The sequence below is a fragment of the Neofelis nebulosa genome, chromosome 3 (genome assembly GCF_028018385.1).
Source record: "Neofelis nebulosa isolate mNeoNeb1 chromosome 3, mNeoNeb1.pri, whole genome shotgun sequence".
Classification (NCBI taxonomy): Eukaryota; Metazoa; Chordata; class Mammalia; order Carnivora; family Felidae; genus Neofelis; species Neofelis nebulosa.
In genome coordinates this window covers 201,028,745-201,043,067 of record NC_080784.1, presented here as the reverse complement: position 1 = coordinate 201,043,067, position 14,323 = coordinate 201,028,745, and the positions used below count along the sequence as shown (strand labels likewise).

Sequence of the window (14,323 nt, the reverse complement as noted above, 5' to 3'; positions counted from 1 at the left end):
TGGAAGAGCCCAGAGAGGGGAGCCAGTCTTCTGGCTTCTCGATCCTCTCGCTCCCTCGGCCCTTCTGCCCCAAGCGGGACCTCTCCCTGCGGCCAAGCCCTTCGAGCTTTGCAGGGAGGCGAAGAGGGCGCGGGGGCGCGCGCCGCAGGATCCAGGCCGCCGCGGTCGCGCGCGGGCAGAGCCCGGAACCTTTCTCCTCTCGCCGCGGTCACCCCGCGGAGGCCGGAACCTTTCTTCTCGCGTCGCGCTGGCGCCGGGCGTGGCGGGGGGAGGCGTGCGGAGCCGGACGAGTCCCCCGGCGGCCGGGAGGGCGCACGCCGCCGTCGCAAACTGCTGACGTGGGCCGGCCGGGAAGGGGGTCGGGGGTGTGGGTCGCCATGGCGGTGGATATCACGCTGCTGTTCCGGGCCAGCGTCAAGACCGTGAAGACGCGCAACAAAGCCCTGGGAGTGGCGGTGGGCGGCGGGGCTGACGGCAGCCGCGACGAGCTGTTCCGCCGGAGCCCCCGGCCCAAGAGCGACTTCTCCAGCCGGGCGCGGGAAGTGGTGAGCTGGTTGCTATGGAAACGGCGGGCTGGCGAGGGGGGCGGACCCGCGACGTGGACCCCAGACCCCAAACCGGCCCCTGGCCGGTAGTCGCTGTGTGAAGGAGTAGCCTGGAGAAAGTGGTCTGGAGTGGGGGACCGGAGAGCCGACAGCTGTCTTGGGAAAGGAACAGCCTCGTTTCGAGGGATGGGAAGGCATGTTGGGGAATTCGAAAATCTCTTGTCCGCAGAGTTCTCGGGCTGCCTTGCGAGGTATTGAGCCCGCCGTCTCTGCGGACTTGGACTCCGGAGACGCTTCCCCACAGGCCTTTGCTTTTCTGTCGCAGCACCGACCACAGTGTATTCGCCTCTTCAGTTTGCTCGTCTCGTCCCTCTCTCCTTCCCCTTCCCCTTCCCCTTCCCCCTCCTCTTCCCCTTCCCGGCTCAGTGGGATCAAAGATCACATTGACCTCTCTCTTCGTCTTGCCTGCCGCTACCGGTTAAGGGCCCAAGCTAGGGATCAGTAGGGACCAGTCTTGATACTGTTTAGGATAGGATACTGTTTAGGTTTAGGATAATCTTTCACAAACACTCTGTTACAGTCCTCTAAACTCCTTTCTCTTTCCTGGACACAGCAGGCTGTCCTTCAGGAGAGCGGAAAACTTCTTGAGGGCGGGAGCAGTGACCTCAGAATCTCCAGTGCCGGACTCCTAGCACTGTTGAGTAAATGGTTTTTGAATAAATGAATGAGTGGACAAATGGTTGTCTTGTCTTCCACACTGAACAGGAAACTCTCTAAGTGGAGAGAGAATATTTTGCCCTGTTCACTGTTGTATCGTAGGCACCAAAGGTGGATCTGGTGTACGTGGAGCTTGAAGCTTATATGATTCTGTCTGTCCCCTTTAAGAAATAAAAATACCGAAGCACAAGAAGAGGTTCAGAGCTTTGGAAGGGGCAAGTGAGGGGTCCTGAAAGTTAAACTTCATGAATTTCACGGTGAATCCACTTGTCTTTGCCATGAAGTCCGATCAGATCGATGCCTGGTCCTTTGTAGACACTCACATAGTTTTAAATGAATCTCTATATGCATGAATGAATGTGTGGCAGCTTAATCAAGGGTCAGAAGCGGGATTGGGCCAGGTGAATACAGGTAGTCCATCAGTAAACATCTATTAGGCACCTGCTTTGTTACAGTAACACAATTTGAAAGGAATGGTGGAGGAGACGGTCACAAAACAAGTATCCTACAGCCTCATAGATACTGTGCAGGGTACAGAGGAGGATGTGGTCAGTTCTCCCTGAGGGCAAAGAAAGGCTTTGGAGAGTTGATGATGCCTGAAACAAATCTCGAAAGAGGAGTAGATGGTTCCAGTGTCAGAAGGTGGAGAATGGCATCTCGAGAGACGAGATGCACAAAGGTGTGGAAATAGGGAACTATTATGCTCCGTTTATGTGTACTCAGTGCGCGTCTACGTATTAAATCACATACAAGTTAGACGGTAATGACGTTTCAGACTTTTTTTGGAGGAACTTCTCATACTGTCTGACCTCCAATGAATGAGGAATATGCCACTTTGCAATGCTATTGAATTGTTTTGATAAGCATTTGAGTGTGGCTGGAATGTGGGAACTTTGCTCTGCAGGCAGACAGATGTTATGTGGTAGAGAGTACTAGAGAAGGAGCCAAGAGACCAGGTGGTTGTCTTAACGCTGCAACTATTAGCTGGACGAGGTTATGAAGCAAATTTTATGGCTTTAGTTTATTTACCTGTAAATGTTCCCCTTTTTTTCCCCTTCAAACAGCAGAAGACTTTTAAACTGCATTGATCCCCTATTTATAGCAGATCAGAAGAGGGGCTTCTCAGGTTGAAATGAGAGGAAAGGACACTAGGACATTCTCCCTCTGCCTCCCCCCAGTTTGGTCCAGGCTCTTCCTGAGGTTCCTCATGTGGAGTTGTTATCTGTGAAGGTCACCGTTTTGGGTTTTGGGCGGGTCCTTTCTAACTCTGAAATCACTGATTTATTAACACCGTGCTGATTTTGGATCGTGTTCAGGAGTAGGAGATACGCAGGTGGTGGGGACAAGATGCACAGTTAGGATGGAACCCTTATTGAGGTTAGGCCTTAGGCCTTTTCCCCGAGGGATAGGAATGTGCTTTAGGCTTTTGAATTAATGAGCCTCAGGGACAGTAACAGGACCCCGGGCTGCTGAATTTCCTGTCACTGGAGGTAATTAAACAGAGGGATGACTGCTTGTCAGAGATGTTCGAGAGGGTTTGGTTGCATGCCATTGGAAGTTCCATTTCTGAGATTTGAAGATGTGAGTAGGTGTTAAGGCTTGGAGAGTCAGTTAAGTGGGGACATAGGCTGCATTGTTCAGGACTCCTGCCCTTCCTGATGTAGGGAAAACATGCTTTTTTTTTTTTTTTTTTTTTTGCATTCTTTTGAGGAATTTTGATTTTATGTTGTAGTTGCTTGGTGTATTACCTCCTGTTCTTGCAACCATTCCCCCTACACCCTCTTCCCCCCAAATTTAGTATAGAGCAGGCGAGGGGGTGTCCTGTACTCCTGCCACAATCAGATGTGTCAGAAGGCCGGCTGTTGTTTTGTTTGTCCTGGATTGTTTATACGTCAAAGTCTGGTCAATACCAGGAGCGCGTACTCTGGTTCGGGGTTAGCTCTGGTCGTCACACCTAAGTAACAGTAGCAGGTGATAGTAACATCTCTCATTGAATGCCTTCCTCGAAGCACTCGTGATCGTTTCTAAGATGCACGTTGCCGGCCAATTCTAGTTCTTCTCATTCCTGATGTCAGTTTTCCATCTTTCTGAATTGTCCTAGAGGTATTATCAAGATCAGTAAAACTGTATTGAAACTAGGTTTTTAATTTACCCCATAGGCTGGTTTCGTCATCATTCCTTTAAGTATTTAAGTTTTATGCTCAATTTTGTTGAATTCATGTATACTCAATGCCTGTCTACCCATTAAATTACAGACAGTGATAACATTCCTATCTCGGGATGTGGTACTTGTTGTAGCAGAAAAACTCTCAATAATGATGAGTGTGCCACTTTGCGGGGGGAACCTTGCTAACTCATGTAGATTGTGAGGCGAGTGTGGGGGACCTTGGGAGTGGACAGAGCTCTGGGGCTTGGATTCAGAAGATGTAGCTTCAGATCTGGGTTCTGCTACGTAGAACTGGGTGACTTGGGCAAGTCCTCTTACCTGAGTCTCATTTTTCACTTCTATCATATGGGTATGATCATACCCTTCTGAACTCATAGGCTAATTACTGGCATCTTCTGAGACTATGTATCATAGGGAACCATACTGATCATTAGTTCGCCCTTTGCCCCCCGCCTTCACCCCATGTAGGCCATTCAGATGTTTTCATCAGTGGCTCTAAGCTATATTCCCCAAACCATTTAGCTTTCCTGTACTTGCCTTTCTTTCTCACAAAAGGGAACCAGAAAAGTTCACAGAGGAATCCGTGAAAATCCTGTGCAGGTACTAAGAGCATCGGTGGTGGAGACAGCAGCATTGCTGGTTAAGGTGGCACTCTTTTATCAGCAATGGCACATGTGTGGCAAGCAGGCATCCGTTCCTCTCTCTTTCTCCCTGTGACCGTGGAGGCCAGTGCTAATTTCCTAGTAGATCTTAGGGCTCAGAATCCTTTGCAGCACTGTGGCCGAGGCAGCCAGTTGTTAGGCCTGACATTCAACTTGAAATCTGCTTGGCCTCCTGCCTGATACAGAGTAAAAACAGAATCTGTATGCTTAAAGGAGAACCATGGACTTTGTCGTTAAGTACTTAAAAGGATCTTGGGTTCACGTTATTCGGGCTTCTCATTTTGTCGGTGAGAGAAGTGATGCCCAGGCAAGTGCCATGACTTGCTCAGAGTGATGGTAGCTGAGTCATAGGACTGAGCCAGAGGCAGAAGCCAGGTCCTTTGACCCTCGTGTGACGCTGTTTCCCACACTACATCCCAGCCAGTGGGAAGCACGGACCAGACCATCAGAAAACCTGTGCTGTTTACTACCAGGTCTGTAGTACAAGCAGGTAGGCCGCAGGCTCTTTCTGGGCCTCAGTTTCCACTGGTTACACTGAGAGCTCAGACTACATGAGTGCGATTTCTTGTAAAGCAAAGATGTTGTGATTCCATATAAGTAATAGCGACCCTGAGCTCTGGAAATTCTGTTTTCAGATAAGGCACGCAGATGAAGTTTTCTTTGTTGATTACGTATTGCTTTTGTGGAAGCCGCACGTCTTGTCTTCATTTAGAGTTTTTAAGGAACTGATTATCTTGAGTTTCTGGCTGAAAGCCAAAGTTCTTATAGTGGCCCGGAGCCGGCTGCTCTGGTCCCTGCTCCCTCTCTGACCTCACCTCTTCCTCCTCCCCCCTTCCTCTTGCTCACCGTGCTCCAGCTCCCCTGACCCCTTCGCTTTTCTCACTTGAACTGATGGGTTGCTACCTTAGGGCCTTTGTGTTGGTCGTTCCCTCCGTGCGGAACACTTTTCCCCTGGTGCTGTGTGGTTTGATCTTCAGGTCTCTGTTCAAATGTTGCCTCGGTGAGACCTTCCTTGACTGCCCTGTATAAAGTAGCTTCCTTCTCCTGTCCCTCACTGTGCTTTATTCTTTTTGTTATCTAATGTGTTGTATCCATTTATTGTGCGTCCACTGGAATATAAGCCTCCTGAGAACAAGGACTTTGTGTAGTCTACCCCTGAATCCGTGGTTCTAGACAGTACAGGAACACTGGTACTCAATAAAGATTTCTTGAATGAATGCAGAAGTGTTAATCTACTGTGTCGCTTTGCTTTCAGTTTTGGAGCTGGTTGATCTCTGTGCACATTCCAGTTCTAGAAATGTGTGATCCGAATATGATCCCTTCATATTACACAATATATATTCACACTTACTGCAGTATCTGGAGTAGACATCAAATAGTTTCTTTTATTATGACTACGATTCAGTTCCTATCTCAAGAAGTTTATAGTCTAGTGGAGAAGCAGACACGTACATAGTACAACAGCTCAGGTATGAGTCACACCTGTAACTTGCTCAGCATTGATTCCCCAGGTCCTCCCTGAGTCCTTTGAAATCACACAGTTGACCTTGTGTGCCAGTGTAGGGACCCAGACCTTGAGCTGGGAGGGACCACCTGGATTATTATCCAGAATAGCTGGAAATAGACATTATTCCAAGGATTGCGTGTAATACTTCCTAAACTGGGGATTTCAGTCAAGGGAACATTCTTCTAAGAAGCAGTGTCAGGCAACAGGTACCGGGGTCATTGGGAACCAGAGATACTGGAGATATGGCGAAACAGGACAGGAATATATCAGGAAACAGTACAGGTTTAGAATGGATACTGTAAACAGAACATGCGATTTCAGAATCCTCTAGATTTTTTTCTTTTTTAGTACAGAAACCTTTTTGCGGATGAAATAAGGAACAGCTTGGGCTGAGGCTGGAGTCAGGGACTAGGAAGAGAATGGTTTATTAGCCAGCCTGTCACTCTCCCACCCTTTTCTCTTCTCCTTGAGGAGCCCCTTGGGGAGCAAGCCTAAGACCCAGAGACACACTGGTTAAAACCACCGCATTGGTGTTCTGCAAGGCCTCTTCTAGCTTCAGGATACTGTGTTTTTATGGATCGTGTTAACCGAGTGTGTGCTGTAAGCCGAGCTCTGTGCTGGAGACCTGTGGTATTGAGAGCCCCCGTGGGTTGCACCTCTGAGTTTTTCCCAGAACTTATGACGACTGCAGCTTTTGGAATCCCCTTTATTCAATAATTCATCTACTCCCTCGTCCTCCCTCAACATTGAACATCTAGTATGTGTGAGGAATTGTGAGGACACAAAAAGCTCTGGGACCCGTGTCTCAGGCCTTCAGAAATACAGATGAAGGAAAACTAAATCTCCTTGAGGGGCAGTTAGCGGAAGACCAGCCTGGATCTTGAAGGACAAGACCTGTTCCGCCAGACAAAGGAAGGGTGATAAATCACGTTCCAGGCAGAGGGAAGAGTGTGAGCAGAGGCGCAGAGGCACAACAGCAGAGACAAGACTGCGGTGGAGGGGCCCTTCCCTGGAAGAGCCCTGGGTGAGGGTCAGGGTGGCAGGAGATGACGCTTCACTGGACTGGATAGAGCCGGGGGGCCGGTTTGGCCCACGGGCCGCATCTGGCCTGCTGCCAGTTTTTTAAATGAAGTTCATGTGTTTATTGTGAGAGAGCGAGAGGGAGCACGGGCACATGGGGGAGGAGCAGAGAGAGAGGGAGAGAGAGAATCCTGAGCAGGCTCCACACTGTCAGCCCGAGGCCAGATGTGGGGCTGGATGTCATGAGCCATGAGATCACGACCTGAGTGGAAACCAGGAGTACGAGGCTTGCCCGACTGAGCCCCCCGGGCACACCCCGCCCCCTCTTGCCGCCTGTTTTGGCAAATGAGCTTTTATTGCAGTGTGACCACCTGCATTGTGTACATGGAGGCCATGGATGCTTTGGGGCTAGAGTGGCAGGGTTGTAGTGTATAGAGGCCTGCAAAGCCCACCACGTCTTCTCTCTGGCCCTTTAAGGAGAAGGTGGCCCCTCTTGGGTGAGAGCACTGTCAGCAGTATTGCACAGTTTGAACTTCATGCTCTGAGCTACGCAAGCAGGGGCCTGATGTGATCATATTTGTGTTTTAAAATACCCGGCCATATTGAGGATGGGTTTGGAATGTAACAGGACTGACCTAGAAGGGCTAATTAGGTTGCAGGACGTCAGGAGAAAGTGGGGAAGCCAGTGGCAGTAGGATGGACGGACGTGGATGCATAAAGTAGATGTGTAGGAGGTGGTAAGGAGTGGGGTTAGAAAGAGGAAGAAGTCGAATAATGTCTGAAAAGTTAACAGACATCACAGTAATTTCGTGTTGTTTTCAAAGAGTGGAGGGGCGCCTGGGTGGCGCAGTCGGTTAAGCGTCCGACTTCAGCCAGGTCACGATCTCGCGGTCCGTGAGTTCGAGCCCCGCGTCGGGCTCTGGGCTGATGGCTCGGAGCCTGGAGCCTGTTTCCAATTCTGCGTCTCCCTCTCTCTCTGCCCCTCCCCCGTTCATGCTCTGTCTCTCTCTGTCCCAAAAATAAATAAAAAACGTTGAAAAAAAAAAATTAAAAAAAAAAATAAATAAAAAATAAAAAAAAAAGAGTGGAATGCCAGTCATTCAGTTCTAAACAAGAGAGACTACATCCAAGGAGCCTAATGGACTTGGGAGTTTTGTTGAAACAGCAAGTGGTGGGGCGCCTGGGTGGCTCAGTCGGTTAAGCGTCCGACTTCGGCTCAGGTCACGATCTCGCGGTCTGCGGGTTCGAGCCCCGCGTCGGGCTCTGGGCTGATGGCTCAGAGCCTGGAGCCTGCTTCCGATTCTGTGCCTCCCTCTCTCTCTGACCCTCCCCCGTTCATGCTCTGTCTCTATCTCACAAATAAATAAATGTTAAAAAAAAAAAAAAAAAAAAAAAAAAAAAAAAGAAACAGCAAGTGGTAGATAGGTCCTCAATGGCAGTGCTTTCTGGTAAATCTGGGTTGGAGAGCGTAGCTGGAACCCAGCGGGGTCCTCCCGCTTCGTCATGTTTCGATCTTGCAGATTGCTGAGTCTGCAAACTAGGCGCCCGGTACTTATGGTCGGTCAGCTGTACTGAAGTGTGCAGTCGACCTCAGACCCAGCAAACGCTGGGCTGGGCCCTGTCGTGGTGAGAAGTGGAAGAGGCGGGCCAGCCTCACGGGCTGCAGGTGGGAGCCGAGACTTGGTTGCGCTCCTTTCGATGACAAGTTCTTATGCAGAGTTCTTTTCCCCCCCAGTTGTGCCTTCTTCGTTCTTTGAAGAAATTCATCTTGATGGTGATGATTGTATCACATATTACAGAAGCGTGGTTCTCAGGGATAGTCGGTTGCTTTTCTCCTTCATCCCAAGAAAACTCTAGAATGGGTTCCCTCTTTCCTCAGTTTCTAGTTGGCAGGTCACCAATAGTTTAGTGTACCTATAAGGACAGGACTGCTGAAACGGGTCCCCCGAGGATGACTTTTTAAAAAATGTTTTATTTATTTTTTGAGAGAGAGAGAGTGCAGGTGGGAAAGGGGCAGAGAGAGAAGGGGACAGAGGATCTGAAGCAGGATCTACACTGACAGGGAGATAGCAAGGAGCCCGATGCCGGGCTTGAACTTGCGAACTACGAGATCATGACCCGAGCTGAAGTTGGACGTTCAACCGACTGAGCCACCCAAATGAGGATGACGTTTTTAATGAATTCTCCTTTCCAGGTTCTGGCTGTCTTCTATAGGCTTGAGAACTACATTTGTCAATATATTGAGGGTGGAACCGTGTATCAGCACAGATATCAACCAAGCTCACATCAACTTGTGTAAAAAGTTAATTTGCTAATTTATTTTGACTACTGTAGCTAGTACTCAGGAGGATACAAATTTTGGAAAATCAATCCTTTTGGGGCTTCTGCTTTAGGTTAGGAACTCTGTTAAGAACTTTACATGCCTGACCTCATTTATCTTTTATCTTTTGGGGAGGATAGAAATACAATATTATTAAGTGAGTTTACAATATTGATACATGAATAATATTCTAGAATTCATACAAACTTGATGTTTGAGGTTTCTTATTACGTGGAAATCTACATGGGCTCCCTCTGGTGGGCAGAGTATCAGTGAAATCGACAGTGGTTAATTACGGATTGTATATGAAAAACTTACTCTGTAAGTCTTAAGACATACAAGGTTTAAAATTGACTTAAAAAGAGGTCCCTTAAGACCCAGTCTAAAAGAAAGTGAATACACCAGAGGAAGGGGAGGGTGGTGGGTTAGGTGAGCTTCTAGAACTCAGGTAGGAAAAGCCCGCAGCCCAGTTGCAATTTTAAATTCAGTAGTAGTTTTTTCTTCCTGACTTCAAAGTGTGTAAATACTAGACTTTGCTAGCTCCTGCTTGCCACAATCTAATGTATGGCTGTTTGTCAAAGCTTTCCGTTAGAGCACAGAAGCTCTACTGAACCAAGAGAGTAAATCTTCATTTCATAGTATTGTACACATTCTTGTTCACTTTTTAGTTAGATGATAAGAAAACCCTGGTAAACGAACATTTGCCTTTTATACTCTACATAGAAGTGACAGACTGCAGCGTATCTTGACTCCAGAATTGAGAAAGGAATCAAAAAGCATAGGTTTTGAATTATAAATACTTTTGGACTTTGTCATTAGTTAACTTTGAGATCTTAGAGAACTCACCTAACCTCTTTTTTTGTTTTTGTTTTTTCTCGTTTTTCTTATTTGTTTAATGGGAGTTCTGGCTAGATAATCCTTAAGGACCTTTTTGACAGGATGGTTCCAGGATTCAGTACTCTTCTTTCTGTAAGTCCCAGGATATACCTTAAAGTGCAAAAATTTTGCAGTGACAACTGCTCAATCAATGCGTTGTGTTACTTTCCTCTTGAGTTCCTGCCTACTCACAATTTTTCATTTCGATGAGAAGATGAGTTTTGTTTTTCACAGCTGGCATTTGGTATGTTTCTACAAATGCATTTGATAGTGATTATATACTCTTCTTATAATGGGATGCTATCAGCGAGATATGTTTTTGACGTTCACTAATTATTTTAAAATCTGACTATGAAAGTAGTAAGTGCTTGGGGTGCCTGGCCGGTGGTGGAGCCTGTGACTCCTGATCTCGGTGTTGTGAATATGAGCCCCGTGTTGGGTGTAGAGATTACTTAAACATAAAATCTTTAACAACGAAAGATGTACTTGCTCATTAAACAGAATAAAGAAGAGAATAAAGTTCACAGATAATACTCCTGGCCAGGAGTAATAGCCCCTATTACAGTCTTGTATATTTTTCCAGATATTTTTCCTATTAAACAAAAAGAATTTTTCTATACTGGTGTTAGTTAGTCTTTTTTGCCCCTTTCTTGCGTTTTTTCCTTAACAGTGTTGTGAACATTTTTCTATGTCAGTGTAGATTGTGTTCAATTTATTAGACTGCATAGCCATTAAAAGTAGTTCCACATAACTTACTTACCTGAACCCCTACTGAAATATTTGAGCCACTTTTAGTTTATCATCCTTTTATTTTTTATTTTTTTAAATGTTTATTTATTTATTTTGCGTGCGCACGTGAGAGAGAGAGAGAGGAGAGAGAGAGAGGAGAGAGAGAGAAGGAGCAGTGGAAGGGCAGAGAGGGGGAAAGAGAGAATCCCAAGCAGGCTCCATGCTGTCAGCACAGAGCCCAGTGCGGGGCTTGAACTCATGAACTGTGAGATCTAGACCTGAGCCCAAATTAAGAGTCGATCACTTAACCAACTGACCCACCCAAGTGCCCCCAGTTTATAACTATATTAAACAGATAGTGTATTTTTACCAAATTTGTTTCAAATTTATAATCTCTTAAAAAGGTAAAAATTACAGGGACACCAGGGTCGCTCAATCGGTTAAGTGTCCAACTCTTTATTTTAGCTCAGGTCATGATCCCACAGTTTGTGGGATTGAGCCCCATCCACACTGACAGTTTGGTGCCTGCTGGGGATTCTCTCTTCCCCGCTGTCTGCCCCTCCCCTGCTAGCTCCCAAGCACGCTCCATCATTCTTTCTTTCAAAATAAACAAACATGAAAAAGGTAAAAACTATGTCAATTCACTTGTTGTCTGCTTAATCTTTTCTCAAATACAAAACATTCAGTGTCATTTCATGTTTGAATGTCCTAATATTGATACAAGGAGTATTAGAGTTTATTATCAGTGTTGGGGAATATAGAAGGGGGTAGCTGATAGGAGTAGTAGGAAAAGCTTTCGAGTGGGAGCAGAGCCGTGGAGAACAAGTGAAACTGGGTAGGTGGTGGGTGTGAGCACGTTGTACATCGGTGACGGGAAACTGGCTGATTGGGCCAGTGGGGCTGCTTTGTCTGCACCGTGAAACAAGCTGGGGGAGGTGCTTTCTGGCCCTACCACAGAGGCCCCCAGTGCTTCTGTGCACCATAAACGTACTAAATCAATGGCCAGCCTGTATCTAGTTAATGACCACTTAAAATCCAATGAAAACATGTACAGAAGTAACAAAAAGCATTTCTAGAAGCAATCTTTTTTTTTTTTTTTAAATTTTTTTTTTTTCAACGTTTTTATTTATTTTTGGGACAGAGAGAGACAGAGCATCAACGGGGGAGGGGCAGAGAGAGAGGGAGACACAGAATCGGAAACAGGCTCCAGGCTCCGAGCCATCAGCCCAGAGCCTGACGCGGGGCTCAAACTCACGGACCGCGAGATCGTGACCTGGCTGAAGTCGGACGCTTAACCGACTGCGCCACCCAGGCGCCCCTCTAGAAGCAATCTTAATGAGAAATGGAAATGTCCCATTTGAAGAAAACTTCAAGATTTTGGGGAGAGATACAGAAGACTTGAATAAACAGAAACACGTATTGTGTACTGGAAGAGAAGAAAAAGTGTTATAAAGACATCAATTATTCCTAAATTAATTTGTAGGTTTAGTGCAGCTTTCATCAAAATTCCAACAGAACTGTTTTGAGAGGAGCCTGTAAGTGGTCCTGAAATGCACCTAGAAAAAAAGATGTGTGAGAATAATTTTGAAGAAGAGTAGGTGTGTGTGTGTGTGTGTGTGTGTGTGTGTGTGTGTGTGTGTTGGGGTGGGGATACTGGTTTTGCCAGATAATAAAACATTTTAGAGACAAAAAAATAATATATGTGTTTGTAGATTGATCAGTGAAGCATATTAGGCTAGATGTATAACCTTTGATAAAAGAGGCATTGTAAATCAGTAAGAAAAAGGAGGTTTATTCAGTGATGATTCAGGATAATTGATTAGCACTTTGAAAACAAAGAAAGATTTTTTGTTGTTGTTTTTTGGTCCTTATCTCTTATTGTACATACAATACGTTAAGATATATTTCTAGGTGAACTAAAGATTTCATTGTAAAAGCAAAACTGAAGAAAATAAAAATGAGTATGAGGGGCGCCTGGATGGCTCAGTCAGCTAAACATCCAACTTCGGCTTGGGTCACGATCTCATGGCTCGTGGGGTTCGAGTCCCACGTCGGGCTGTGTGCTGACAGCGCGGAGCCTGGAGCCTGCTTTGGAGTCTGTGTCGTCCCCTCCTCCCCGCTCCTTCCCTGCTCTCTCTCTCTCTCTCAAAAATAAATATTAAAAAACCTTTTTTTTAATGAATGAATATGTTGTCTTCTAGAAGCGTGAGGTCTTTGACTTTAAAAATTGCCAGCAATAGTTTCAATAATAATAAAGGTGACGATCGTGAAGATGATTGTGATGGCAACTATCACAGTACTTTATAAAAGAGACACCGTGGCAGTATTCCCAAGCACAGGGAAGTTATTAGGGAAATGTGGCACACTGAAGAGCAGGCCATGGCGTGAGTGAAACTGCTGATCATTTTAGGTTAAAAGAGTTGCTGCCAAAACCAGATATAATTCAAACTATGTATGTAGAATTAAAAAAAAATCCTCTAGGTATGGAAATAGTGATCAGAAGGGAATACACCAAAAGGTAACCATGGCTGTTTCTGGGAGATGGGACTCCAGGTGACTTCTTCTGCTTCTATCATCCCGGATTTCTTTAATTGAGCACATATTTCTTCTGAAATGAAAAGGAAAGGGCGCCTGGGTGGCTCCGTCGGTTAAGCCTCCAGCTTCAGCTCAGGTCATGATCTCACGGCTCGTGGGTTTGAGCCCCGCATCAGGCTCTGTGCTCACAGCTCAGGGCCCGGAGCCTGCTTCCGATTGTGTGTCTTCGTCCTCTCTCTCTGCCCCTCCCCACTCGCACTCTGTCTCTTTCAAAAATAAACATAAAAAAAAGAAGATTAAAAAAGTAAAACAGAAAAAGCAAAACTCCCCGCAGATGAATTTTTATTTGCTGTGGTAGGAAATGGAGAAAAATTAATATCTTTTGATTAGAAAAATCATGAATAAGCAGTATCCGATTATATATTAAATGCAGAGCGGAGGGGGCCCCTGTTTAAAGGAAGTCTGCGGTAAAACCTTTTGTAAAGGGAGTAATTTTCCTGTAAGTCAGCTGGATTTTCGATCGGACTTTCTTAACCTGTACAAGAAAATCACCCACAAATGTTGCACTGATGTTTTACCTTTCTGGTTGTCATTCTACAAACTCAGAAGCGGTAATAATAGCTACCACTTGCCGAGCACCTATTCTACCTGGCGCTGTGCTCCCAGCGCTACAGCTTAGTCGACTGTCCTTAAGTTAGGCTCCTTTACTCCTGGAGAGACCAGGGTTCACAAGGCTAAGTGGCCTGCCCAGGATGGTGTCAGCGCGTGAGCCGGGTCCCTGGGACTCCCGCTGCGTCTCCAGGCCCTGAATGCTCGGCCGGCTGTGCACACAGGGAGTGCTGTTCCAGGCCTTGGCCTTCCGCAGGTCCGCTCTCTGGAGATTTTCTCCTTGGCGTGTTGTCATATCATCTGCTGTCTTTAGGAGCACATTTTGGTGCATAAATCATATATATTTGAAAGTCCCTGACTCCCTTGTGGGGGAAATACAGCTGCCTCCAAACCTAACTGTTTTTGTTTTTGTTTTTTTTTAATTGACAATTACCCAGTGACCATACATCTCTTCTAAGGCAGTTGTTGAGGTACGTTTTGGGGGGAAAAGAGTAGACGGTTTATGGTTTTAAATAGTAAGGTCACTGAGAAGGAAGGAGACCCAGTTTTTACATTACAGATACTTGAAAAATTGCTAATTCTGTTCTTTGGTCTGAGGCACTAGTTAGTGATTTTGTTTCTTCGTTCAGTAGTTGG

The 14,323-nt window shown here is 46.1% G+C and overlaps 1 protein-coding gene across 3 annotated transcripts in view; it reads left to right on the top strand.

Moving 5' to 3' along the window:
• The first annotated feature begins 286 nt into the window (after window positions 1-286).
• STX18 (syntaxin 18) overlaps window positions 287-14,323 on the top strand; it is a 123,144-nt gene continuing 109,107 nt past the window's right edge. Inside the window, exon 1 of one of the 3 annotated variants that reach the window (XM_058723102.1) lies at window positions 287-545. In XM_058723102.1, the coding sequence (XP_058579085.1) occupies window positions 378-545 (168 nt within the window). In that variant the 5' untranslated portion in view covers window positions 287-377. The remainder of the gene's footprint in view (window positions 546-14,323) is intronic. The other 2 variants (XM_058723104.1, XM_058723106.1) reach the window with 2 other exon arrangements.